This window comes from Gymnoscopelus braueri (assembly GCF_963280865.1).
Source record: "Gymnoscopelus braueri genome assembly, chromosome: 13".
In the NCBI taxonomy this organism is placed as follows: domain Eukaryota; kingdom Metazoa; phylum Chordata; class Actinopteri; order Myctophiformes; family Myctophidae; genus Gymnoscopelus; species Gymnoscopelus braueri.
Genome location: NC_137615.1, coordinates 25,325,078 through 25,351,226, shown reverse-complemented (window position 1 = coordinate 25,351,226; position 26,149 = coordinate 25,325,078). Strand labels below are relative to the sequence as shown.

The 26,149-nt window shown below is 40.8% G+C and overlaps 2 protein-coding genes across 5 annotated transcripts in view; both read left to right on the top strand.

Moving 5' to 3' along the window:
* The window catches only part of LOC308099243 (uncharacterized protein), a 355,975-nt gene extending 342,791 nt beyond the window's left edge, over positions 1 to 13,184 (top strand). The window contains exons 10-23 of the mRNA XM_080447922.1: positions 2,114 to 2,224; positions 2,686 to 2,742; positions 3,427 to 3,495; positions 3,623 to 3,712; positions 3,807 to 3,916; positions 4,079 to 4,601; positions 5,205 to 5,309; positions 5,426 to 7,882; positions 8,634 to 8,781; positions 8,968 to 9,085; positions 9,424 to 9,583; positions 10,232 to 10,333; positions 12,046 to 12,132; positions 12,233 to 13,184. Of these exons, the coding sequence (XP_080304048.1) occupies positions 2,114 to 2,224; positions 2,686 to 2,742; positions 3,427 to 3,495; positions 3,623 to 3,712; positions 3,807 to 3,916; positions 4,079 to 4,601; positions 5,205 to 5,309; positions 5,426 to 7,882; positions 8,634 to 8,781; positions 8,968 to 9,085; positions 9,424 to 9,583; positions 10,232 to 10,333; positions 12,046 to 12,132; positions 12,233 to 12,373 (4,278 nt within the window). The 3' untranslated portion in view covers positions 12,374 to 13,184. The remainder of the gene's footprint in view (positions 1 to 2,113; positions 2,225 to 2,685; positions 2,743 to 3,426; positions 3,496 to 3,622; positions 3,713 to 3,806; positions 3,917 to 4,078; positions 4,602 to 5,204; positions 5,310 to 5,425; positions 7,883 to 8,633; positions 8,782 to 8,967; positions 9,086 to 9,423; positions 9,584 to 10,231; positions 10,334 to 12,045; positions 12,133 to 12,232) is intronic.
* A 972-nt stretch (positions 13,185 to 14,156) lies between these two features.
* Positions 14,157 to 25,915, top strand: LOC308098565 (uncharacterized protein). Of its 4 annotated transcripts, XR_013934302.1 has the most exons (7): positions 14,157 to 14,485; positions 15,259 to 17,339; positions 17,439 to 17,532; positions 18,095 to 18,144; positions 18,524 to 18,588; positions 18,985 to 19,101; positions 19,204 to 19,895. XR_013934302.1 is itself a non-coding variant. In XM_080446979.1 (6 exons), exons 2-5 carry the CDS (start codon positions 15,261 to 15,263, stop codon positions 18,554 to 18,556), a joined length of 2,256 nt encoding a protein of 751 aa, XP_080303105.1. In that variant the 5' UTR covers positions 14,157 to 14,485; positions 15,259 to 15,260; the 3' UTR covers positions 18,557 to 18,588; positions 25,899 to 25,915. The 4 variants fall into 4 exon arrangements, 3 of the variants coding, with proteins under 3 accessions (XP_080303105.1, XP_080303103.1, XP_080303104.1); XM_080446979.1 differs by lacking the exons at positions 18,985 to 19,101; positions 19,204 to 19,895 and adding an exon at positions 25,899 to 25,915; XM_080446977.1 differs by having other exon boundaries at positions 18,985 to 19,895.
* Positions 25,916 to 26,149: the final 234 nt, after the last annotated feature.

The window sequence follows — 26,149 nt, the reverse complement described above, 5'->3', positions numbered from 1 at the left end:
CAGAAATTTTCCAATGCTTCCACATGACTTACACAAGGATGCAAGGCATTGATGGAACAACTGTAGCATTTGACTATCTCATTACTTGGATCTCAATGCTCTGGGTTTAACTATCCTTTCTACACGCAGATTTCTACCACTAGAATCAAAGGATGGCTGTAAGCACAGATACATTAAACTGAGCTCTGTAAACTATGGGGGTCCTCATACAGTAGAGCCTCGTCTATTTTGACCAAATGCACATCTGTTTGTGAATGATAGTCACACTGTGTTGTCAGGCAAGCCCCCAATGATTAAAGAGGTGACTAACACTTAACAAGCGTCTGTGTACGACATCCATGACACAAACAAGAACATGAAGCATAAATGGTTCAATATGCAAGGCTCATGTACTAAACTATAAATGTATAAATTTGTACTGCATGTAGAAAATAGCTTTACAAATGTGCACTGTACTGTATGTACAGTACAGTACCGGGGCATGGTGTCTGTCTACTTAATTTTGATATAATACAGATGGCCATTACTGTGGGCACAAGGTCAGCTGTTAATCTTTCATAAAACACACATTCCCATTCTCAAAGGATTTGCCTTTTTTAAATATTACCACAGCACATTTCCATCCCATGTGATGATTTATGTGTCTTTGGGTTTCGTTTGTTTTGATAGAGAGGGGAAGGTCAAAAGGCTCTTTCCAGAGTTCCTGCAGCCCCCCCTGGGCTTCAGATTCCCCAGATAAGCTAACAGTCCCACTTCCCTTCTCCCTCCTCCCTGTCATGTCCCGAGGACAGGAGGATCCCTCACCAAACAGCCACTGTCTGGAACGGTCACAACGTTTGTTTGGGAAGACAAACGGGCAGTTCGCACTGCAGCCAAAGCACAGTGTTCCTCCTCTGTTGCTTTGTGTCCTTGGATGGTTTTCAATGTAAATGCCTGAGAGGAGACAAAGAATGCTCTGTATCCATTAAACTCCTCATTTTTCCATTAAGGGAGTTATATAAGAGGGAAGAATAAATCTTTTGAAAAAGACCAGAGCGAGTAGCTCAAGTAAATAAATAAAAAACAAAAGTACTCACGGTTTCAGTGAGTGGTGTGTAATCTAGACATGAAAGACGATGTGCTGTTAAGTAATTCTACTAGCTGGGGTGGAGACCTATAAAGATGGGTAAGTGAGAGGGTGTGTATAACCAAGATACAGGAATCCTGTTCAGACAAAGATTTCAGACTTCTAGCATCTTAGAGAAATGTGAGATGAGGAACCCTTGGTACATCAGGGATTATGTAGCCTCCAAAGCCATAGCCAAATCCAGTGACCCATGTGAAAGTCACTGCTGATGTGAGTAAGAGTTTAACACACTGTAGAGAAGCTCCCCAGTGGGGTTCCATAGCAGGCCCTAATCCTTACAGTGAACAGTGTCTGCCAGGGATTATGACTGGTGGTTACTCCACTCAGTGGAATGTAACAAACAAACTACCCTAGTCTTGATTTGGTTACATTTCTTATTCTAGCGGCCATTAGTTGATATTACTGTTAATCCTATTCATGGCTTGTTACCTGTGTTGGCTAATCATCATTATCTGTGTCATATGTCTTGTCCTGGGACTTTTTTTGGCTAGACTTTTCAAATCAGTCCTTGTTTTAAAATGGATCAAAACAGACCAATAACTAACTTTGACAAAAACAGCAAAACTGCACAATGATTTTGTTTGTGTGTTGTATGACTTGTCTCAAGAAACTCTCTGCAAGTTGATTTTAATTCCATACTGAAATAATCAAAATCCAATCGTGTCCTTGAAAATCAAACAAACAGGCGGTAGTGTCAAGTATACTGCGAGTGGTCTCATTGAACTAAACATGACAGACTACTGGTATGATCCTTTAAACAGGTACAACTTTAGTATTACACGCAACCAGTAGTTTATGTACATATATTGTAGGTCAGAGACATCATAGTGCCCAGACAACATTCCTCTGGTCCAGTAGATCCAGTAGACAAACAACAGGACAAGAGCTACAGTATGAATGCACAATGTCCATGAAGGCATTATCACAATATCAATATCAGTCAAACTGTTTAAAAATGATTTGATTTTGATCTGTTGTCTTGAGCAGAAACTCCAGTCATGTGGGGACATACAGGTGGGACAGGTCCAGCTCACCGCACCCCCTCCGCAACGAAGAGCCAAGTCACTGGACCGCAGAACTTCTGAATCTGTCATGACTGTGAGTGACTGAATCATGTCTTGTCACAAATAAGCGATACTAATTTAATACTAAATATGTAATGTATTGTTAAATATTTTAAGACATTTAGTCATTATTTGCATTGTGACAAAAGAAATCTGACAAAAGAATGAGGAATCTAGAGGCGGTAACGTCAGCATAGGTGACTCAAGTTTCATTCAGCGTCTAAGACACTATAGATGGAAACATACTGAAACACACCCGCTTCTGTACCGAAACTTATAGCCTTTATTTGTGCATTAATCAAGTGATTAATGTTTTCTTTAAATGTTTACTTCTTATTATTTCGGAATCTCTTGAGGGAAAATCATTGCTTGACAAAGTCCTGTCAACTTAATTCAATTTTTGTTTGCATTCAAAATCGTTAACCCCTTCCTGATGGCTTGTACCACAGTTGACCACTGCGTTTGTGACAAATATGTACTTAATCTTCCTTACAGCCAGATTTACTGAACTTCAAGAAAGGATGGATGGTCAAATTGGAGAAGGAGGATCGGGTAAAGAGTATATCTAACACAATTGGAAATTATTTTTAATTAGTTAAAGTTGTACAATGCAAATTCACAACTAACGATTTTTAGCAACCTCTGCTGGTCACTACCGTCACTGCATACAATTTCCGTGGTCCTCGATTACCCAGAATTCCATTCGTTTTCACCGGAAGCGTTTCAAAAAGCGATCTTTTAATTGTTTTATACTATCTACGGATCGTTTCTCTTAGCCAGTGGAGCATTAGTTACCATGAGCTGTGCTTTCTTTTTCTGTTCTTTTTCGATCTTCTAATCCTACATTCTCTTAAAATCAGCGTGAGGTTCCTTTTTGTTATTAGCGCGATAGTTCCTGGCCAAACAGGAAACCGTTGCGGTAGTTCCTGGCCAAACAGGAAACCAGTGCATTTCCACCTCCGTTTTCCGGCCAGATGACGTCATTTCCCCGGGAAAGTCCCCCCCCCGTGCACGTTCAATAGAAAATATATAAATAAAAGGCTTCCGGGGGTGAAATTCATGGAGTGGGTGTTGTGAAACTTTTGCCACTCACAAAAGATATACAATTTAACTTTAGTTTTGTTGAAAACGTTACCTAGTATGCCTTTAAGGACTTACATTAGTCATTTATCTGTAAATTGCTTGCTTTGAACACTACCTCTAATTTACTTTCCAAATGACTTTGCCCCCCTCTAGTGGAAGAAATACTGGTTTGTGCTGTCAACTGACAGTCTGCGGTATTACAAGGACTCATTGGCTGAGGAGGTACTTTAATTCCACTGTACTGTACAGTACTGTAAACTCACTCAGGACATGACTTTCTTTTGACAGAGCATTTCTATTTAATGCCTTATACTGTCAAATGAATACCCAACCTTCTTTTTCCTCCCAGGCTACAGATCTGGAAGGGGAAGTTGACCTGACCACATGTTACAATGTCTCTGAGTGGCAGGTGCAGAGGAACTATGGCTTTCAGATTCATGTAAGAGTTCAAATTGACCAAAAGATATCATTCACAAAATAGTCTCTTCATGTCTTTGGTCTACAGTCCATGTCATGTTCTTGTCTCACAACAGACTCAGAAGGGTGTATTCACATTGTCGGCCATGACTGCAGGAATACGCCGAAACTGGATCCAGGCCCTAATGAAAAATGTACATCCTTCTAATGCTCCTGATGTCGCCAGGTACACTTTCATTTCTTTTTACAACATTACTGGTTTTCTTCTATAGTATCTGTCTACTCAGGGCTAATTTATACCAGGGACAGAATAGATAATAAACAGTTGATAGCACATTATTATACAGTGTTATGTCACGTAATGTTGTTTTTCTGTGACTTACTGTAGTTTGCCAGGACATCATATTGCCTGTGGCCCGCCAGAAGCCCTCCCCAAGCCAGACGTGACTCAGGACTCCTCCAGTGAGGCCCCCACAGACAGGGAGCAGCAGCCCAGACCCAGGAGCGCGCTCAACAGACGGAGAGAAGGGCGCTACAAGACTTTCGACTGGGCAGAGTTTAGACTACTGACCAAGCCTGCGGCAGAGCCAGGCGCTCAGAGGATCAATGACCCGTGTTCATTTGCATTGGTCGACCTGGAGAGAAGGAAGAGGCGAGAGGAGAGGCGGAAGCGTTATGAAAGCATGCTGGGAGTCTCTCTGGGTGTGGAAGTGGGGGGAGCGTCTGATGACCCGGGGGTCAGAGCGCTCAGCCCACGGTCACAGCAGAAAATGCAGGAAGAGATTGAGCAGTGCTGGCTGCAGGTGGAGAGGTGTGTATTCAGGCCTGAGAAGACAGTGCTGCTCTATGTTGAGGCCCCGGCCAATGAACCTGTGGAGATTGAGAAGCTGCTGGACAGCTACAGGAAGGGGGTGAGTAAATTACACAGCAAAATCCTCAGTGTTAATTCAAATGGACGCTTATGGGTCCTCCATACTGTCAGAGTTACAAATTGATAAATTAACACTTGTATTCTTACTTTGAAAAACAACAACATGATCAAGATTATGCAATCATGCAAATAAAAGTACTAATACGTTATATGCAGTGTGATGGAGTTAAAAAACACACACATTTAAAACCATTCCTATCCTCAGAACTAACAAGAGCAACCTAGAAGTGTGTGCACAGTTGAGTCACGTGGTTCATCAACCTTGACCTTTGACCACCAAACTGCACCCTATTATGTCAGATTGATATTATGAGGTTTTATGGCCTTCTGCTGGGATTTGATTATATGTATATAGTATTGAGTTATTGCAACCAGAATGACATACTGTACGTACACACAGATGAATAACCCACAGTGTCGCACATCCCATTGTTAAGCCTGTTGAAGTACAACTTCTGGACAGGAGAAGGACATTTTGGTGTAATGCTTTTCACTCTAAAGCCCTCCAATCAAAATGATCACAACAAGCTTTAGTTATAAGAAGCCCTCATAGTTTTTTGATGGATTTATGTTTTGGTTGAAGGTTGATGATTTAAAAGCTCAATTGGCAGAAGCGGACCAACACAGACAGGAGCTGGAAGCACAACTGAGGACAGCAGAATGTTCTCAACAACAAGTCCACCCACAGGTAAGGCAAAAAAAGTATTGTCTACAGAACTCAAGAACTCAAGAACTACTACTACAAACAACAACTAATTCTGTGATAAACTGTGCTCATTTCTTTTCTTTGTTCCCTTTCCTTAGCTTGAACTAAGTTCAGAAGTTGATGCTTTACCACAGAGGCCAGACGAAGCATCGTTCATCAGTCACACTCAGTGCTTGAGAGATATGTACAGAGAGACCCAAGAGCTCCTACACCAGCAGAACATGATCAGACAGAACATGCAAGAAGAGCTTGGCCTAGGACTGTCTACCTCATCCCCTCAGGAGCAGGTCTCCTCCCCTGGGATTCAAACACCAACCATCTGGCTTCATGATACTGACGACAACCTGCGAGAGCTCGGTGACTTGCTCTCTGACTGCCCCATGACGACAAGCACACCTTCACTATCACCCGTCTCTGACAGTCAACACTCCCTGCTTCAGACGGAGGGAGAAAGCAGAGAGTTCAGCTTTGATCCTTACCAGACCCAGCTGGAAGGACACGTCCATGACCAGGTGTCCAGCTCAGAAACACAAGTAAATAGCAGTGAATGGAGCACAGATACACTGATCATGGAGGGGACTGTGCTGGAGAACACTGCAAATTCTGAACTGAACTGCTGTGAGACACCAAGCTGTGTAGAGGGCTATATGGTTTCAGATCAGGTTTTGATGAGGAGGCTGTCCCAAGAGGTGGAATTCCTCACCAGCCAGAACGAGGCACTCAACCAACGCAACCAGGAGATGCTGAACCAGTTGACCGAGGCAGACAGAGAAATAGATAGGCTAAAAGCAGAGCTCACTAATAGTCACAGCGAGCCCTGTCACATTCCTGAAGCGGAGCAACTTGGTCAGACCAGGGTAGAGTGTCTGGAGAGGGAGCTCAGCAAGAGGAACCAGGAGCTCTTGGAGGCCCAGTCATTGGCCAACACCTTGGAGACAAGTTTGCGGGACACAGAGAAGGAGCTACGGCTGAAGGAGGCCACTCTCCAAGGCCTGGTGGTTCCGGCCGAATCAGAGGAAATCGGTGAGGAAAATAATTACACATTGCACTGTGGAAATGAGGCAGAGGGATACCCACTCCAGTGTTTCGAGGCCACTGAGGCTAAGCTTATGGTGCTGGAGAGGCAGCTCCAGCAGTCGGAGCTGGCTTGTATGGAGCTTCAGGCCTGCAATGCTGAGTTGAGTGAGGTGGAGAGGATTTACAGCCAGAGAGCTAAAGAGGCAGACGCTAACATCAGGAGGCTGAATGAAGACGTAGAAATTGAGCAAGTGAAAGAGTCAAAGGCTTTGGTAGGTCGAATCACAGCAGTGTCCGGTGAAGAAAGGACCCAGCAAATGATAGCTAGTATGGTACTTAGGCTGAAAGCCCTTGGAAAGTTACTGGAGGTGATTGACTGGTCCAATTTGAATGTGATAAAGATGTCAGTAGATGGTAAGCATATGGGAGAAGGGCAGTCACCGGTGGTTAACCAGCTAATGTGGGAAGGAGAGTTTTGGGAAGCACTCTTGAGCAGATTGAAAGCCAACCCTTCCCAGCTGAGTGAGGAGAGGGATATGGACATGCTTCTCAGAGAAGCAGCAGAGCGTATGGTCGCAGAGAAGCAGATGCTCCTCTTAGCTCGAGATCTGTTTTCAGAGACAGATGTTGAGCTGGGATGTCTGGAGAGCAGGCCTTTGAACGAGCTAGACATCGTTGAGAACATTGTAAGTGTAACTGTGTCTGAAAACAAAGAGGAGGATGATAACAGGGGTATACTGGACTTGAATTACCAGCACCATGACATCAATAAGAACATTAGTGAGAACTTTGTGGAGATGACACAGATGAAAGTTGCTTTGCTAAACTACATTGCCACCTCTGTCAATGTCCCAGCCAACGACAAACTCCGGGTGCTGGCACACAGGCTTTATGACTTCCACAATGCAGAGCATCCATGGGTAGATTGCATTCACTCAGCAGCCACAGAAGCATTTTTTTCCTGTGAAATAAGTAGACTTTATTCAGCATGCCGCAAACAGCTTGTGGAAGCCAAACATGGACCACTCACCTCTTCTGTCATGTGCAGCAATTGTGCTGGGCTGATGAAGGAAAATGAGGAGCTACAAGCCAGATTGTCAAACCTTGGTGGCCGGCAGAGTCCTTCCGGGGGAAGTGAAATGGAAGCAGAAACCATAGATCTAAGTGTTGTAAGTGGAAAGGAGGAGGAGGAGGACGACGACGACGCAGAGGATGGGAAGATCACAGAAGAGAATGTGCACAAACATCCAACGACAGAAGAGATACGTAAAGGAGAGGACTTGCCTAACAGCGTGGGAATCATTCATTTAAGCGAGAGTGGGATCCAGGATGAGATCTCCCTTGAAGAACCTGAGACGGTGGATGCAGCCCATAACGAAACGGATAGGTTTGCATCGGAGGAAGTTGTACTGCTGAAGAGAAGAGTGGAATATCTGGAGGCACAGCTGTTGGTCATAACAGAGGAGATGGAGACGGTGTTCCAATTCAGAATGGCATCTCTCCAGTCGCAACATATGAAAGATATGGAAAAGCTTAAGGTTGGTGGCTTCTGTCATCCATTTTACTCCACAATTATATTTATTTGTTTTTGTCATAATATGATTTATATTGCTTGATATTTGCAAACTTACAGCTCATTTGATAATTGGTTAATTTTCTGAGCAAAATGGATGAAAGGATAATCTCTTTGATTGGTTCAATTCAGCAACATCAGCAATAACGTTGTTGTTCTGTATGTGTGTGTTCTCCCCTCTCCTCCCCGTCCTTTTAAATTATCATTTATAATAAAAAATACAAAAAGCAAGCAACCAGTAGTGTGCTAACTACTACTATAAGTAACTTAATAACGTATCTGCAGTGCCGCTAAGTGGTTAAGGTGCGTACCACATATACCTCTGATGCCTGACAGTCCTGGGTTCAATTCCCAAGCCCGGTGGAGCTTTGCTGCATGTCACTCCCTGTCTCTCTCACTGTTTCCTGTCTCTCTCCACTGTACAAGCAAAAAAAGGGGAAAGAAGAAGTAACTAATAACTAATATATCGTCTCTGTCGGGTGGCAAACTTATATGTCCGAAACTGTTACTTTTCAGGATTCAAATTCAAAAACGGCAAAAGTAGCAGATCTACGAGCTTGTGGATCTTCTACTTTTGATTCTTTTGTGTGAAGCTGTAGTATGATCAAGCAGGGCATTAATTTACGAAAAAACACAAAACGTTAGAAAATGGAGATGAGAGGTTTCTGCCCGACAGCAACGATATAAATATGAATGCCACATGTATGCTCCTTCAGGCCACATGTGATTATGGATTAACCACCATGGAGGCGTCCCATCAGAGAGTCCTGGAGGACCTGCAGCACAGACACCAGCTGGAAGTGGAACGTCTCCTGAAGGACAAGGACAGACTGCTGGACGAAGAGACGGCTGCTACAGCAACTGGTGAGACTGCGTGCGTGCGTGCGTGCATGCATCAAGTTCAGATGGAAAGATTAAGAGAAAGATAGATAAATATTAAATTGTGTTATATTTTTTGAAAATACTCATGAAATGGAATATATCATATTCTGTAAATATGATATCCATGAATCTCACCCGGGCCTGTATCACACTTTTCTCTTATCTCAGCAATTGAAGCCATAAAGAACGCCCATCGTATGGAGCTGGAGAGGGAAGTACAGAGGATGTGCCAATCAAGAAAGGGCACAGGAGACATTGATGTTGAGGAATTATGTCGACAACATGGGTGCGTAATCTGAGGAACGCTTTTACAGCTTTTTAAATGCTCCTGGCTTCCACCGTCCAAGGCAAAGTGTAGCAAGCTTCATACCATATGGTGTTTTGTTTACACTTAATTTGACAGATATGGGAATTGGATGCCTGGCATTTGTATAGTGCAGTTTGAAAGTGATAATTGAATTACTGCTGGCAAGAGCAAACTGTGTGGCACATTATGTGGTTTTACTTGGCTCCCCGTCTTCCTGGTCATGCCAGCTGAGCAACACATGTTGTTAAGCAATAAATAGCTTAAAACCTGTGCGTGTGTCTGTGTGTGACTGTATGTGGCTGTGTTTGTGTGTATAGTGAAGAATTGGCTTCCTGTCAGCGAGAGCTGGAGGTGCTGTCCCAGCAGTTCTCTCTGAAGTTTCTGGAGAATGGACACCTTGCCCAGGCGTTGGAGGCAGAGAGGAAGGCCTTGTGTCAGTGCCAGCAGGAAAACCAAGACCTGAGGACTCGAAACCAGGTGACAATGACAATAAAGTGAAGTTGAAGTTGAGTTGAGAATACGATACACTAGTGTTTTTCTGTTATGAATGTTTTATACAGTAGTGCATTCATTCACATACAGTAGATGCATTCATGTTCATAGATGCACAATCTTCAAATCAGCCTACTCTAGAATCTCTTGTTTGATATGAAACCAAAGTGAAGAAATAATAGGGAAAATCATATTATTTCTTGTCTTTGTTTTAATATGAAATTAATTCAAAGATCCATACTCAAATGCAAGGCACATTTCACACACAAAGGCAATTCAAAGTGCTTGACACAAGGCACACAAGGCATTTAATAAGGCATAAATACATTATAAGAATGAATAGATAAAACATAGATTAATAAATAAGAGGCCTAGCAAACATTAATGTCATTTTCATTAATCAGGAGTATCATAGTGTACTGTACACTGTAAAATCCTGAGTGGTAATTTAACACCGAGAGGGTACAATTGGAACCACATGGACCCTAATGTTCTTCCATTTGTTCCCTCTCAGAGTTAAATGAACAAAGAGGACTTGACTGTGTAGCATTATCCTCCTGTTCTATGTTCTGTACAACATGTACTTCAATGCTATCTGAGCTGAAGTGTTATACTGTCATCGACATAATCTAGGAGCTGAGTGGTCATCTAGCAGCAGAGATCACCAGACTGTGCTCTGTGGCCAAGCAGGATGCACTCCCACTTATCCAAGGAAAGGATGCCTATGAACTAGAGGTGGGTCTGTTCTTCACTCTTATTCCTCTGGACAGCACATAGATAAGACTAATGCTTGATAACTCATGTTGTGTGGAGGTGGCGAGAGGACATGGGTGGGTGTTATATGTGTCCACTCACTGTCAAGAGAACCTTCATAGAATTCATGTTGACAAATGTTTATATTGTTTGGACCACTAGATGTCACCCAAGGCCAGTATAGAATAATGGCCCACCTACAGTGTGTTCCTCTTGTGCTACTTTTGTTATTTATTTCTGTAAAGATGTTTGATTAAACACCAAGCTTGTTAGTTTGTTTATTTATTTGTTCAATATTAAAATACAAGTGTCAAAAATTATGTAATGTGGAAATGATGAAAAAAAAATCAGTGATACAAGAAAAACACAGAAAGATGAGAAGCGAAGTACTAATTTGTACAGTACGTAAGATTTTAATTATATTGCACCTTTTTAAAACAAAGTTACAAAGTGCTGCACGGGATGCAGATACAAAAATAATCAATATACTGTACATATATCTATATATATATATCTAGTCAGTAAAGATACCCTGAAGATTCTCGCAGGGGCCCTCATCCAAGGTCATTTCGACTATGCATGCTTCTCATGGTATCACAACACCACTAAGGCCTTAAAAAGAAGGCTCCAGACATCCCAAAACAAACTGGTAAGGCTACTTCTTAGCCTCAATCATACAACCCATCTAACCCCTGCTCACTTTGCTAGGGTTGGATGGCTCAGGGTTGAGGACAGAGTACGGCAACTTGCTTTGGGCCTGGTCTACAAGATTTGACACAACATTGGGATCCCGCTGTATTTGTCAAAATACTTCCAAAACGTAAATGAAGTCCACGATCATAACACCAGAGGCCGCTCCACTGATCATGTTCAACCCAGATTTGGCACAAACAAGGGAATGAACTCTTTCTCATGCTATACAACAAAAATGTGGAATGCCCTACCCAAAGGAGTGTAAAACCCTACTCACTTTCAAAACTGCCCTAAAGAATCACCTTCAGGCTGCAATTCCAAACTGGCCCCTGTCAAAGTCTTAACCCCCCCCCTCCCCTCCTCCTAAATCTGTCTATTGTGCATATTTGTTGTTTTTCATACCAGTAACCTGTAAGCTGATTGTATGACGTTCTGCATAGTAGTGTATATTTGTATGTCTTCTTAAATTTCATCATGATTTGAGTGCACGGGGATCTCATTTTAAATAAGCCAAGTGCTTTTATGAGCGATCCAGTTTAGAGGACCTTGTATTGTGAATTGTACTTCCATGTACCTTTACCATGTCTTTCTAAATAAAGTATTCAATCAATCAATAAAATACATATTTAGTTTAAATAAATAAATTGCAGACCATTTGTAGGGCAGGCAAGTCAGCAGAGGTGGGTTTTAAGCTGTTTACAGACTCAGCTTCCACAGGGGTGGCAAAAGCACAATCACTGTTGGATTTGTGGAGGAAGTGGGGCAAAAATAAGAGACCTCGGTTGGAACATCGATTGCGCAACCTCCCCTCAAAAAAAGAAAACGAAGATTTCAGATTTCAATAGCAGAATCAAAATCCCAACTCTTGTATAATTAATGCTACAATGGAAATAAATCCTGGATGTTATTGTGTGTTTATGCTGGATTGTTTTTTAACCAACATATTGTATGATTTGTGGATTTTATGCAATCCAAATAAACTAAAATAATGAAATTTTCAGATTACTCTGCGGGTGAAGGAGTTTGAGGTTCAATGTCTGAAGCAGGAGAATATCTCCCTCAATGATGAGCTCCAGTCTACCCAGAGGGTGAGGAACACATACCCAGAATAATAATAGACTGTTAAGCAGCAATGTTGTCGACGTTGAACAAAATGAATAAACAAACGCCCTTTCTGTGACCTCGCAGGATAAACAAACTGCAACAAAGAAGTATAAGGACGTCTACACGGAGATGACTATCCTGAGAGCCAAAGCAGAGAGAGACATAGAACAACTCAGAGAGAACCTGCAGCTCGCCCACAGGGCCCTGGGGGACATCTTATCTTAAAGCACAATTTAGCATTTGATTTAGGAGAATCATTATGCTTATTTAGCATTCCAGCACTGAGTTTATTACAAAAAATGTTTTGCAATAAACTTGGTTGGTGCAGAGATGTCAATTGTTATGCATGTTACACAATGAAAGGAGTTCACTTACATGACAAACTCCTCTACTCACTGTTGCACGGTGCATTCCTTTTAATGTCAACCCAATGGCATTCAGTTAGCAAGACATTGTATTATAAACCTTCTGTGACCTGGCATTGGCCCATTTAATAAATCCAAGAAATGTGATCAGTGATCCCATCCCACATTCCCCTTCATGTTCCTGGTTTTGAGCTCTTAATGCTCAAGACAACCAATGGTGTTGTGTACATAGATACAGTTCATGGCTGATTTTTCCTTCTGTTGGATTGAAAAGGCTGGATACAGACATCAGTCACTGCACAAAATCAGTATGGATAAATTACTATGCTAATTATTTACTGTCACTGCTAAAACGATCATTATCACATTTTGAGCCTCAAAATACCTAATAGGCCTACTAATAAGCTTCATAAGCTAATAGTGAGTGGTCAGAATCATCTACGTGTAGGATGGAAAGTCACTACTGTAAGAAAGAAAGAAAATATATTTTTCTAAGAAAAATATATATTCAACGAATTGTCACTGTAATTTGATTTTTTTTTTATATTTATGGCATCATGTTTAATGAGCATGGTTTAAACGTGAGATTATATTACAAATCAAATGTTCATCTTCCCTAATTGCCTATCTGTACTTTTTCAATTATACATTTATATATAATAAACATTGCTTTATAACATAAATTCCCCTTTTCAGCAGTATTCTTTATTATTATATATATATTTTTACACATTAGAGATTGTATTATCAATATTAGACACTGAGTGGTGCAGAATTTATCAAATGTCCTGGATTTTGTTTATCATTATGAACACTTAGACATTAAACATGTTCATTGGATTGTTTTATTTCATTACATAGATTTGTTCTTGAAGCTTATATCTATAATATATACGGTACGCCAAAGCAAATGTCAGATTGCGAGACAAGTAGGCTAGCCTAACCTTTATTTCATAATATTAAAGCAATTACTGCGTTGTGTGTTACGTATCTAGGGTTGCCAAGTTTGATAAAAAATAAAAGGGGGAGGAAAGCCATTCACGCCTTGTATCGTGCGATTCGTGCCTGAAACATATAGCTAAAGATACCACAAAGCAACTATATTAACCTCTCATTAGGGTAGTAGTCAATACATGTAATATTATGAAAAAACAGATAATCCGTTCAAGTCTTGTTTTGAGTCCTTGATAGGGGGTGGGAACATATTCTGGCAACCCAAGTGTGTTCAGTAGCAGATCTGTTCCGCCAGAGTGTTCCGCCCTCTAGTTGGTACCAGTGTTGCCATGTCCGCTTACTAAAAGCCACTTTGGACTTCTTTTTCTGTAAAGTATCTTGTAAAAATTGGTAGTTGCGGTTAAGGGTTGCGGTTTTTTGGGCTTGTTTCTAAAAGTGTAGTTGCTTATTTGGGCTTGTTTCCTAATGTTGTTTAAACCAGTGGTTCTCAAACATTTAGGACCCCCAAATTAATATGTATTTGTCTGTGGACCCCCATCTGAAAATCTGTTATACCAGGCACCCCCATACAAGATTTGTGTTGTTAAAATGTTTAAATTTCTTCCAAGATTCTTTGAAATATGGGCTCGCTTCTTTTGGGCTTGTTTTCATAGACCTGGTTGCTTCTTGCTCTCGCTAAATCTGGCAACTCTGGTTGGTACAGTACAGTAGGCTTCAAACAACCATTAAAAGAAAGAGCCTCTTTGACAGCCTTAAAACCAACCGAATATATTTAACATCTTAAGGTACACGTCAGGAGAAAATGAATATCTCTGCGGTGGATGTTCTGTTTATTGGCAGATGCATTAGCTTGCTGGCTAGCTTGTTGCTACGATGAAGTCGGAGTGTCGCTGCTTTTGTTTACATCATGACTTAATGGGCCTGGATGGATAGGTAGCTCACCTACAGCTACTAGTTCAAGTGTCATTCTGTCACCCAACACCCTCGGCACCGGAGGAAATACCAACAGCTGTTGTGTGTAGGTACTTAGCATTAATACTATAGTAATAATAGTAGTAGTTAATAGTTTATACTTATGTATCCATGGTTCACACTACGGTCGTCTGTCACGACCGTCATGGATGAACTTCAACCTGGTGTTTGCACTTTCTCCATTTATGGTCCGCACATCTACATAAACGTTCAGATTTCAAATATAAAGTGCTTACCTCATGGCCACGGATGCTACAATTGTGTACGGGCCATCAGAAGTATCTGTATCTTCCTTATTGTTCAATAAAAAGCATTTTAATCCGATCGGTGGCCATTTTCTCATAGAGTTATAATGTATAAGAGTGCAGTACACCTACCAACCGATAGGGTCACGTAGTTGAAAGCATATGGAGGAAATACGAAGAAAATGGCCACCGATTGGATTAAAATGATTTTTATTAAATAATACGGAAGATACGGGTACTTATGCGGACCAGAGCAGAATTGTAACATCCGTGGTCATGGGGTAAGCACTTTATATTTGAAATCTGAACGTTTATGTAGATGTATGGACCGTAAATGGAGAAAGTGTAAACACCAGGTTGAAGTTCATCCATGAATGTCATGATATGACAGTCATGTTTCAGGGCTCATACTTATGTGATTTTGATTCATATCTGAAATGCAGTAGCTGGTTACACATAATGTTGATGTTTTGATGTGATGTGATGTGATGTGATGCCATGCATGCGGGCGGCATGTGGCAATTTCATTTGTTCGAAGCAGTGGGTTACAGTTTCATCCTTTTTTTTCTGACAGTGATGGAAGTTTCTTCTAAGGATCCATCTCTCATAGCCATGGATCTGTCAAAGGGATACACTGTCAACTCCCTGAACTGTAGCCACACTGAAGCCAGGGACCCCCTAGCAAGGAAGCCAGAATGGTACCACAGACCTCCACCCAGCTGCAACACAGAAGTCAGCTCCACTTACTGGAACAGATCCAGGCCTTCGTCCTCCTACTCCACTCGTATCATGGACAGCAGTATAGGAGACACTGGTGTTATCCAGTTGCATCCTGACATGGGCGGAGGCGTTCACTGCAGAGAGATGGAGCAGGGCCCTGAAGCGATAGGAAGTTACATGGACACGACATTAGCTCAGGGCCTCGGTCTATATCACAACGGAGCCCACGGCCACCTGTGGCATCAAAGGTTTTATGAGTGTGACCCAGTGGAGAGCCCAGTTCCCGAGAGCAGTGGTGGAGAGGAGAGCGACAGCGGGTCTGATGTTATTTTCCTTGTTTCCACAACTAAAGACACACTGTGTAGTTCTTTAAGCAGAGAAAGTGTTAGCCCTGTTGTGGAACCCCTGTCGCCAGCAGCTCTCTCGATGGGTGAGGGGAGAGGTTGTTACCTCCTGCCACAGCCTCTGAGCTCCCCCAGTCCAGACAGCACATACTCCGAGGTCTCTTCAGACAGCTCGACAGACATACCTGTACTTCATGCCAGGCCTGTTTCAGACAGCTCGACAGACATACCTGTACTTCATGCCAGGCCTGTGGTCCTCCTACCAGACATAAGAGCTGTCTGCAGGAAGAGGAACCCTATTGATTCTCCCGTAGATGTTTCAAGTGACGACAGCGATGTCATCGAGGTCTCGGTCACCAATGAAAGGAAAAAGATTATCGTGTTTCCCGACAGTGTTCCAGGTCACGATAGTGCAGCAGAAGAAACAACTTCTCTGAATGAACGTGAGCCGAGAAGTTTGCGGCGTAGTTCCAGAATTAAGGACTCGACCTCAACAACGCCTCAGTTCACACACAGTGTCTCTCCTCAGTGTCATCACAATTTAAGAACCCAAAACGCCAAAAGAGGTTTTTATAATGAATGTTATGATTCAGATGATGTGATTGAGTCTGTGGAGAGGATATCAAGTTCAGAGGAAGAGCCTGTGTTGTCCACTCTGAAGCCTGGAGCAGCCACAAAGTCAGATGACTCTGACGGGGACACTGAACAGTCTGGCCCTTTGCCAAAAACAAAACAAAGTAAAAAAAAGTCCCCTCCCATCCGTGAGTGCAAAAGGCTCAGTACCAAACCAAAACCCCTCCAGGTTACCCCTGCAAAGCGACATATAAAGGTCTCAGCAGACAAGAAAGCACCCGTAAAAAAAACTGCATCCACGCGACGAAAAAGGAGAAAAAAGCACACAGAAACTGGGCCATCCTGCTTTTTCCCCCCTAGAGAGCTGGAAATTGAGCTTAAATATGCAAACTACAAAAAGGAGAAACGGCATAACAAATCAGATGGCTTTCACCCCTTTGTTCATGTAGAACAGAAGGCATGCACTGTTGTCAACTATCAAGAGCAGGAAACAAATGGGAAGTGCAATACAAGACAGCAACGCACAGGCACTGGGCTGACTGGACTCGTTCCCAACACGTCTTGCTTTCAGCTCGGCCGACTCGGTGCAGAAAGCAAGTGTCAGCCCACGCAGTTCTGTTGCTTGTGCGGTCGATCAGCCAATGCCACGGGCCTGGGGGATCTTCATGGGCCTTATTATCCCATTGGGTCGTCTCAAGGTTGCCCGAGACACCAGCAGAACTGCACAGAGCCATCGCCAGGTGATGTGAGATGTAGGCAAAAAGTGGACGAAAGGTTACACAACCTTGCTAATGGCCACGCTGTGAAAATGGACGACAAAGACTGTGATGGCGAGAGCCCCTTCGCGCCCTCTGATGAAAAGCCCTCTGTGGTTGACGGTCAAAATGTCACAACAGCGGCATTTCATTCAGATGAGTCCTGGATACATGAAGACTGTGGTATCTGGTCTGCTGGTATTTTCCTAGTTAAAGGGAAGCTGTATGGCTTATGTGAGGCCTCTAGTCTTGCACAAAGAACAGTGAGTGACACATGACTACCCCCCCCCCCCCATTACATTTATCATAAATGTGTATTGTCCTCATTTACAAATTCTGCATGTTTGTATTCTTGTTCTCAGGTTTGTTCCATATGCAACGAAACGGGTGCAGTAATGGGTTGTTTCCAAAAAGGATGCCTCCAAAGTTATCACTACAGATGTGCCATTGAGTCAGGTAGTGTACTGTACAGCATACAACATTATCACTGCTGTCAGGCAGAAACCTCATATCTCTATATTTCAACTTTTCATTTTTTTTGTAAATTAATGCCCTACTTCATCATACAAGAGTGTCGCACAAAAGTAGTGAAAATAGCAACACATTGTGAGCTTGCATATCGTCCATTTCCATTATTTTAAAAGGTTAAATAATAAAATAATAAAAAAGGAACGGTTTTGGACATACAAGGTTTCCACTGCACAGCATACAACATATCAACATAATCGACTACATAATAGGTGACAGTGCTGGTATAGTAGCCAATAATTACACAGTGAGTGTAGCCATTTCTACTGTGCATGACGTTTCAAATGAGTATCTGTTACTGTATAATGACCAGTATACTGCAGTGTTAGCAATGGCTGTTAATGGTGTTGAAAAAGCGTGACGTGGAGAAGGAAAGAGTCAGTTTCGCTTCTCTTGTGTGTGGGAAAGCTGTCATTATCAGCCTCTTCAAAGTGATGAATATCAAGAGATGTATTTGTATTTATTATTATTCTTTGCTGCTGTCTTGCAGGCTGTGTGCTGAATGAAGAAAACTTCTCAATGCGATGTCCAAAGCACAAGGTAATATTTATATTATGTAAAGCACTCGTTCTCACCCGGGTGGCGGGGGTTCCCCAGGTAAAGTATTGATAGTTAATAACCAAATGGACCTGTAAGGGTCTGTAACACTGAGTCTACAAATGGACCCTTATTTGTTTCCATTTATATACTCGGAGTTAAACTAACACTTGAGGATTTTATAATGTCGTTTGGGGTCCCATATATAAAAGTGATATCAAATGGGGGTCCGTGGCCTAATGCATATCAAACGGGGGGGGGGGGGGGGGGGGGGTCTTTGAAATGAAGAAGGTTGAAAATCACTGATGTACAGGATGCGTTGTCATTGTTCTAAGCAGATTATTTTAATTCACCTTTGTTATCATTTGTTTGTGTCCGGCAGAGTGTACCACTTACACAACACAGCAAGAGATGACAGGAAATACAGTACACTGGAGGCCACAGGAGGTATGTAGCACTCACTTCACTTATTTGAACCAGTACAGGACGACTAGAAATTATATATATATATATATATATATATATATATATATATATATATATATATATATATATATATATATATATATATATATATATATATATATATATATATATATATATATATATATATATATAAACATATATAAACTATGCTGGATGATACTTACTCAGAGAGTCAACAACAAAATAGCATTTGATCAACACTAATTGTATAAATAGATTAACATTACTGTCAATGAGGAACTGCCCCGGTGAATAAAATGGCTGTACTCCTGGAGATGCGGCAGGCTGTCAGCCTCGCCATTAAGCAGTCATGTGAGTCAGTCTGTTTTGACATGTGTCTCCTCTATTTTGTTACAGGATGGTCCACAGGTGTCCTCAGGGTCCAACATTTGATTTGCTTATTTCTCCACTTCTGCTGTATTATAACACTAATTAAGTCCGGTATGTTTGAAAAAGCAGAAAGCTAAGCTTCTGGTAAGGTTTCACTCTTCATGGAAGAGAACAAGTATAGGGGTCAGTTTGAGATTTGACATGAGTTGTGTCAGTTGTGTTTTCCTTTTTTTTCCTTTTACACAGCTGACACTAATTGGACTGTCAAAATGACGCAGGATGTATAACTGCATGTACGGTATGTGTGAGGCTGTGGGTGTATTTGTATGTGTCTATGTGTCTTTGTGTGTCTGTTCCTGACACAGGTCATGTTTTTTGGGCACATTTTGAGCAGTTGTTTTGGGACAGCATATCTAATTGCAAATCAGATAGATTTACTGCAGTTTCATTAGGTTAGGGTTAGGCATCTATCTGTTAGGGCTATGGTAAGGTTAAGGGTTTACATTAGGCATGTATCTGTTAGGGTTTAGGGTAAGGATTAGGGTTAGACTGCTTGTGGTTATGGTTATGTTGACAGTTAGAGGCAGTTGTTCCCAAACTTTTTAGCTTGAGACCCAAAAGAGACATTTTTATGTCTCCCTGGGACCCAAACTAGTGAAAATAGCTGCTCTACAAGCTCACAACACGTCTCGAGGCATTGAAGCTTGTAGATCTGCTATTTTCACTACTTCTTAATTTTTTTAAGAAGTAGTAGTACTTCTCTGATGTATGGAATTTATTTTTTATTTATATCTAAAAAAAAAAAACTTTCTGGGGTTTATTCTTTTGAAATAATAATTAAAAACAAAATGTAGGAAAAGAAAAAGAATGGGATATTTATTTGCGACCCATAAATATGGGTCCGTGACCCACTGTTTGGGAAACACTGGACTAAGGGATAAAAAGTGTGTGTGTGTGTGTGTGTGTGTGTGTGTGTGTGTGTGTGTGTGTGTGTGTGTGTGTGTGTGTGTGTGTGTGTGTGTGTGTGTGTGTGTGTGTGTGTGTGTGTGTGTGTGTGTGTGTGTGTGTGTGTGTGTGTGTGTGTGTGTGTGTGTGTGTGTGATGATACACCCTTGACTAACCACAATATCAACAACATAATGTACTTTATGACGTCATTTTGCAATGGTTAAATTGAGCTTCATTGAGGTATTGTATAGAATCGTTTACTTTTTTCTGATAAATTGTATGCAGCATTGATGTTTAATGTCTGTTTGCTAAAATGCATAATTTATCACATAAGTTACTATTTATATGTGTTGGTATTTATATTCTATATTTTCACTGTACAATTCTGCAGTAATTCCGGTCAATAAACAAAATTTAATTATGCCCGTTGTTAGTTATTGAACTGTGCATATTGCAATTTGTACTTTATCTTACGATGGTGTCGCTCTGCAAAAATAACTATTTTCTGAGGGAGAAATGTGACATCACATGTTTTTCACTTGATAAATCTGTTATTACCAAAGAGTTGCACCATCACGACAAAGTATAAATTAGGCTTTGCTTAAGAATGAGTGTTAACATGAACACAATAGTTAAATGCATGATGACTCATGTTCTTCCAATATTTCCAGTTTCTCAAATATCAACCAAACCTGCCATAGTTAAACAACAATTAAGTCATCTGTCACTTCTTGATAAGGGTAGGTAAGGTTAATTCCATAAAATAGGCCAAATGTTTGTTGTTTCTGGGATTTTGAGGCTAGAGATCTATTTGTCATATGCAGTACAGTACAGTATGTATGCCATTCTTGTCTTAAAAGGATCCCTGTCTAATAAGCCTAATATTCCTTAATACATTATAATTGCCCTCTATAACTAAAATTAAGAGTTAAAAACACCTTTTATATTTTAGAAATAGTTAATCTTTTACTCAAGGGGGACAAGGCCTGTTATTCTCTTATTAAGGCATACTAAGGTGTATTAGCCAGGGATCCTTTAAAACAATTCTTGCCACAATGCTAGCTAATTTGTGTAAAAGCAGTCATTATCTAAAGTTTCATTGTTAACACTACACATACATTCACACAATCACAGATTAGCAGTGTTCCTTCCACACCAAATTCTAGCAGGTTCATCTAATTCAGATGAATTTTGGAAGTGTCTATCTTCCAGGCAATTATCAGGCTGTCAGCATAAGCTTTTCTTACTTTCTTGTTTCACTGTGTCAATTTTAGAAAAGACTAACTGATCTCACCTGCTAAAAAAGACTGGGATCCAGCTACTATGTGAGAGTATGTTTTCTTACTATGGCAGAGCATCATCTTCACACTTTTCCAGCACAGTTTTGTAGATCATAGTGATAGCGGTTGCATTTCCTCACAGTTTAAACCTCACTTTAATGGTCCCGGGTCTCCCACATGAGAGACCAAATTTCTACTACTAGGCCAAGACAAATGCCGGCATCCCTGTTTGGCTGCATGGGAATATATTGCGCTTCTGAGCTTCAGGCAATGCTACAACTAGTAGGTGTCCTAATGGACATCACAGTCTCAATTTCTCAATGGAAGAATAGGGAGACCACCTCCAACCACTCCTGATGTGGTAGTTATATATTAAAATAAATTGTATTCATTAAAATAAGTTCCAAATGGCAGCTTCAAGAGGAAGCCAATTATATTGAATTTCACTGCAAGGGTACAGACGCAGCTGAAGGCTCACAGTCAGATCCACAGGTGTTTGAAGATAGAGCAAGCGTTTTGGGGAAAACCTCACATTTCTCATACAGTAGATTTGCTCACAGGATTCACTTAAAGGCCTCAAAATACAGTTAACTGATAATTCATCCTCAGGTTTCAGGTTACTCACATCATGCACACTCACTTAATCAAAAGAAAAGAACTCAATTAATTATTGCAGCATCAAATACCACATCCCTGTAAAGAATGAGCATACAGGATCAATAGTGTTTGGGAGAGCTGTGTCACATAAGGACATACGTACATCTTTAGTCCCTCAACTGAGTGTGTATTTGGCCTCAGGCTACCATAGTTGGTAGTGAGAACGCAAACTATAGTTGTGCTACTCAGTTGGCTGTGATTAAAGAGACTGTTCCAGGGTCACCAGTCACCACAATGGCTGGCTGTGATGTTCAGATTTCTAATTGTCCCAGTTTTTCAGATGATGAGCAGCTTTGTCATGTGTCTTTCCCCGTCTCCCTCACCTCTCTTTTGTGCACCCTTCTCTATCTCCTTTGTTGGTCTAGTTTCCTTTTTTTGCTTGTTGATTACCTACCCTCTTTCTTGTCCTCTCTTACAGGGTTAAAGCCTAATTTATACTTTGTCGCCCATAGAAAATGTTAGCTGAAAATCTCTTGTTTTCTGAGTGTTCCTGTCTCCATCTCTCTCTTATTTTCTCGTGCTCATGTCTCCATCTTTGTCTCTGTTTGACTCTTTTAACATGCTCCGTAGCAACAACAAAAAATTGCAACGCCTCGTATCTGTGCTTCCACGACTGACAGGTTCTGTGACCCAAGTCTCTCACACAAAAAGATATAGCATACATGGCATGCATTGGCTTTGGAACATGCAGTCCATGTTGTCCCTCATATAAGAATATTTGTAATAAGAAACCATAAGACTTGCATGGAACTGTAGAACTGTATGAATTGAATTTAAGGGTTAAGGGTGATTTTACCATTGATAAATAGTATCGTCGCCTTGCTAAACTAATGGTCTAAGTAATTTTTTAAAGTTCTTTAGGAAAAAAAAAAAAAACTGATCCAAAACAAAACTATATGATATTTCTTAATCATTTCACCCAAAATGTTTATAACAAATTATGACTATTTAAATAGAAATAACACTGTCTGTCAGTTATGTAACATAAGAGATTTAAATAGGTTTAAATAGGATTAAATCTGATTTAGGCAAAAAAAAATACCAAATGGCCTAAATCAGTAAATAATTTGGCTTAAGTCACAAAACCATGTGACTTAGGCCAAAAAAAAGGCCTATTTTGGCCTAAGTCACACTAGGGAGTTAGGCCATTATACTAAAAGGGGAGTGAACAGCATGATCCTTTTCAATTAGGAGATGGGCGATTTTACCAGAGGTGGCCGCAGTGTCATGAGGAGCTGACTTAGGCAAAAATATAATTTTCCTCAAAAAATGACTTAGGCCATTAGTTTAGCAAGGTGACGGTATGAAATAAATATAAAATAAAAAAAGGAAAGAGGCAGAGGATAAAACAGGGAAATCAGCTGGGGCGGTGTGGGTGGGGTCTCTGTTTGACTCTTTTAACATGCTCCGTAGCAACAACAAAAAATTGCAACGCCTCGTATCTGTGCTTCCACGACTGACAGGTTCTGTGACCCAAGTCTCTCACACAAAAAGATATAGCATACATGGCATGCATTGGCTTTGGAACATGCAGTCCATGTTGTAGATCAAGCTCAACTCTATATGTAGTGGTACTGTATATGTATATGTGGCCCGGTAAATTATTTTGAAAATAATTCACAATATCGTACTGTCCATGTATAGGTTAAAATGTATAAGTAGAGAATGTAACTTGAAGAATGCTTATTATACATTTCCATGTTGAGAGGGAATTACAGGCACAGACTCAAATCACAAATCAGGCAGCTGGGTGCACTGTGGCACCAAACCCCTCAAAGTGGAATCAACAGGTACGATGTGGACAGATAAGTCATTACAGCTTTGCCTGGTCTTCAACCACCCAAAATGTTCGTGTCTCTCCACTGTTCCGTTCCCTTCATTGGCTTTTGGTAGCTTCATACCTGTAGCTCTTTCTGCAAGAACTATTCTTCCCATAGATGTCAATGGGACATTTTATTCACTAATAAATTTATATCAATTAAACCATAAAGTATATCGCTTAGCAAAATACAAGCACACAATTCCTGATGAAGCCAGATGATTTGACATATGATATGACTGTGGGAAGAGTTGCAAAGCACAGTGACAATAGTGAAGAGCTCCAAAACCTGGCCTTGAACATGCACGCTCACAAGCACATACAGATAGCCACACGCATGCATACGAGCACGCTACAGATGCCCGGAAAACACCCATAAATGGGCAATTAGTTATTACGCCCCTATTTGCAGCTAACCCAATAAAATCATACGTTTGCATTATGCCGTCCCTCGAAATATGTATTGTTACCTCTCTCTATCTCTCTCTCTCTTGCTGATCCACCTCCTTTTCCAACTTTTTCCCTTTTAAACTGTTGGACAATATTTTTTACTCCACTTTTTTTATTTAGAGAGCTTATGTGACTCTTTTCCTCAATATCATTGCTTGTATTTTGAGAGTTTTTGTATTTTCTATGTATCGTAGCAAATAAAAGCTTTTGGCATTTTTTCTTCATAAGAACTTCCCAGTTTTGACTTCTGATATTTTTTGGTGAGTAAAGTATGCTTTTGGTGCGTTGCCTTAATGTGATTTTTTTTACTAGTTTGACCAAAGTTGTAGGGGTTGTTGAACGCAAGGTTCATTGCACAATGCACAGCAATAGAACCTACATCTCTGAGTTTTAGGAAGATGATTTAACCCTGTATTTATATTCTTATAGTGTTAAGAAGGTTCCTTTAACTCTGATTGTTGGTTTTGATAACATCTAAATTCAGAAATATTGCATCTAGGCAGGTGCAGAGAGGTACCCACTGGTGATTAATTCTGGTGTATATTACATTCAGAGTGAAGGCAGTTTTGGTACTATAATTAACTGATGTTAAGAGAGTGATCACACTATCTTGTGTAGAGTGAGGGTAGCATCTAAGCTAGATCTGAAGCCATTTCCTCCTATGGAGGTGTAAGGGGTCAAGAAAGAGGCCTCTTTGACCGGCTTAGACTAACAGGGGGATAAGTTCGAAGGCGCAGCAGACCCCTAACGTTGGATTTTCCTCTCTGTTTGGTCTAAACTTTTAAACAATTTCATCCTTCAATAGGTAATGAAGGGAGTTACACTCAAAGTAATGAGTGCCTCATTTACCAAAGGGTGGAACGTATAACAGACAGACAGTTTAACCTTCATCAGAAATGATAGAATTACCAAAGGTTCTGCATGGTCCCAGTACTCAGTACATATTGTCAGAGAGCCCAGGATTCCCATCAGCAGATCTGAACTCAAACTAAAGCCTGACACATCAATATGACCGTAGGGTTGAATTATGAATTAAGTTATCATTCAGTGATACCATCATCATTTTTATTTGCACTGTTTTTGTAAAGCGACTTTGAGTACCTAAAGAGAAAAGTGCTATATAAATTGGATGTATTATTATTATTATCTGCCTATTTTTTACATTAATTTGTCTCAAAAGCAGATGTGAAGCACTATGATGTACAGTAGGGTACTGTTTCTTATTGTGGGGTCCGGGGACCTCCAGGGGTCCTTGGGGGGTTCCAGGGAGTCCCCAACTAAATGATTGATGGTTAGGAACCAAATGGACCCTTATAGGTCTATAACTCTGAGGGTGTACAAATGGAATTAAATGGAGGGTCAATTTTTTTGGTACACTCTTCAGAGTTAAATAGATCACTGAGGATTGTAAATGTATTTTCTGGCCTTAAAGGGATATTTCACTGTCAAACATGTTTGGGGTAATTGTAACGTCTTGCTCAGGCTTTTGTGAGCACCGGCACCCCAGTTTTTAAGTTGCTTGATTCAGTATTTAGATATTTGATATTCATTTGATCAGACACGACCCCTTCCAATACAAACCCATTGTAACTTCAAACACCATTTTAACCATGATAGATAAACCATTGAAAACCCCAGTCCTTGGTTCTGGTGACTCATATTGTCCTTCTAATACATGAGGGGCGGTGTTTTAAGTTGAAAATGCAATTTGTTACATTTGCCCGTGATGTTAGGTACAGGGCAGTATTAAAACATGTTAATGTTTTTTGTTTGTTTTTTCCTCACAGGTTTGTGTCTGATGTGTAGGATGGTTTCCATGGTTTCAGTTGTTCTTTTCATGGCATTTATGCAAACTGTTTATCCTTCCAGCCCAGGTAAACTGCCTCTTCCCTCATATAAGAATATTTGTAATAAGAAACCATAAGACTTGCATGGAACTGTAGAACTGTATGAATTGAACTTAAGGGTTAAGGGTGATTTTACCTTTGATACATAGTATGAAATAAATAAATAATCTGTTTATTTCCCAAAATGGGCT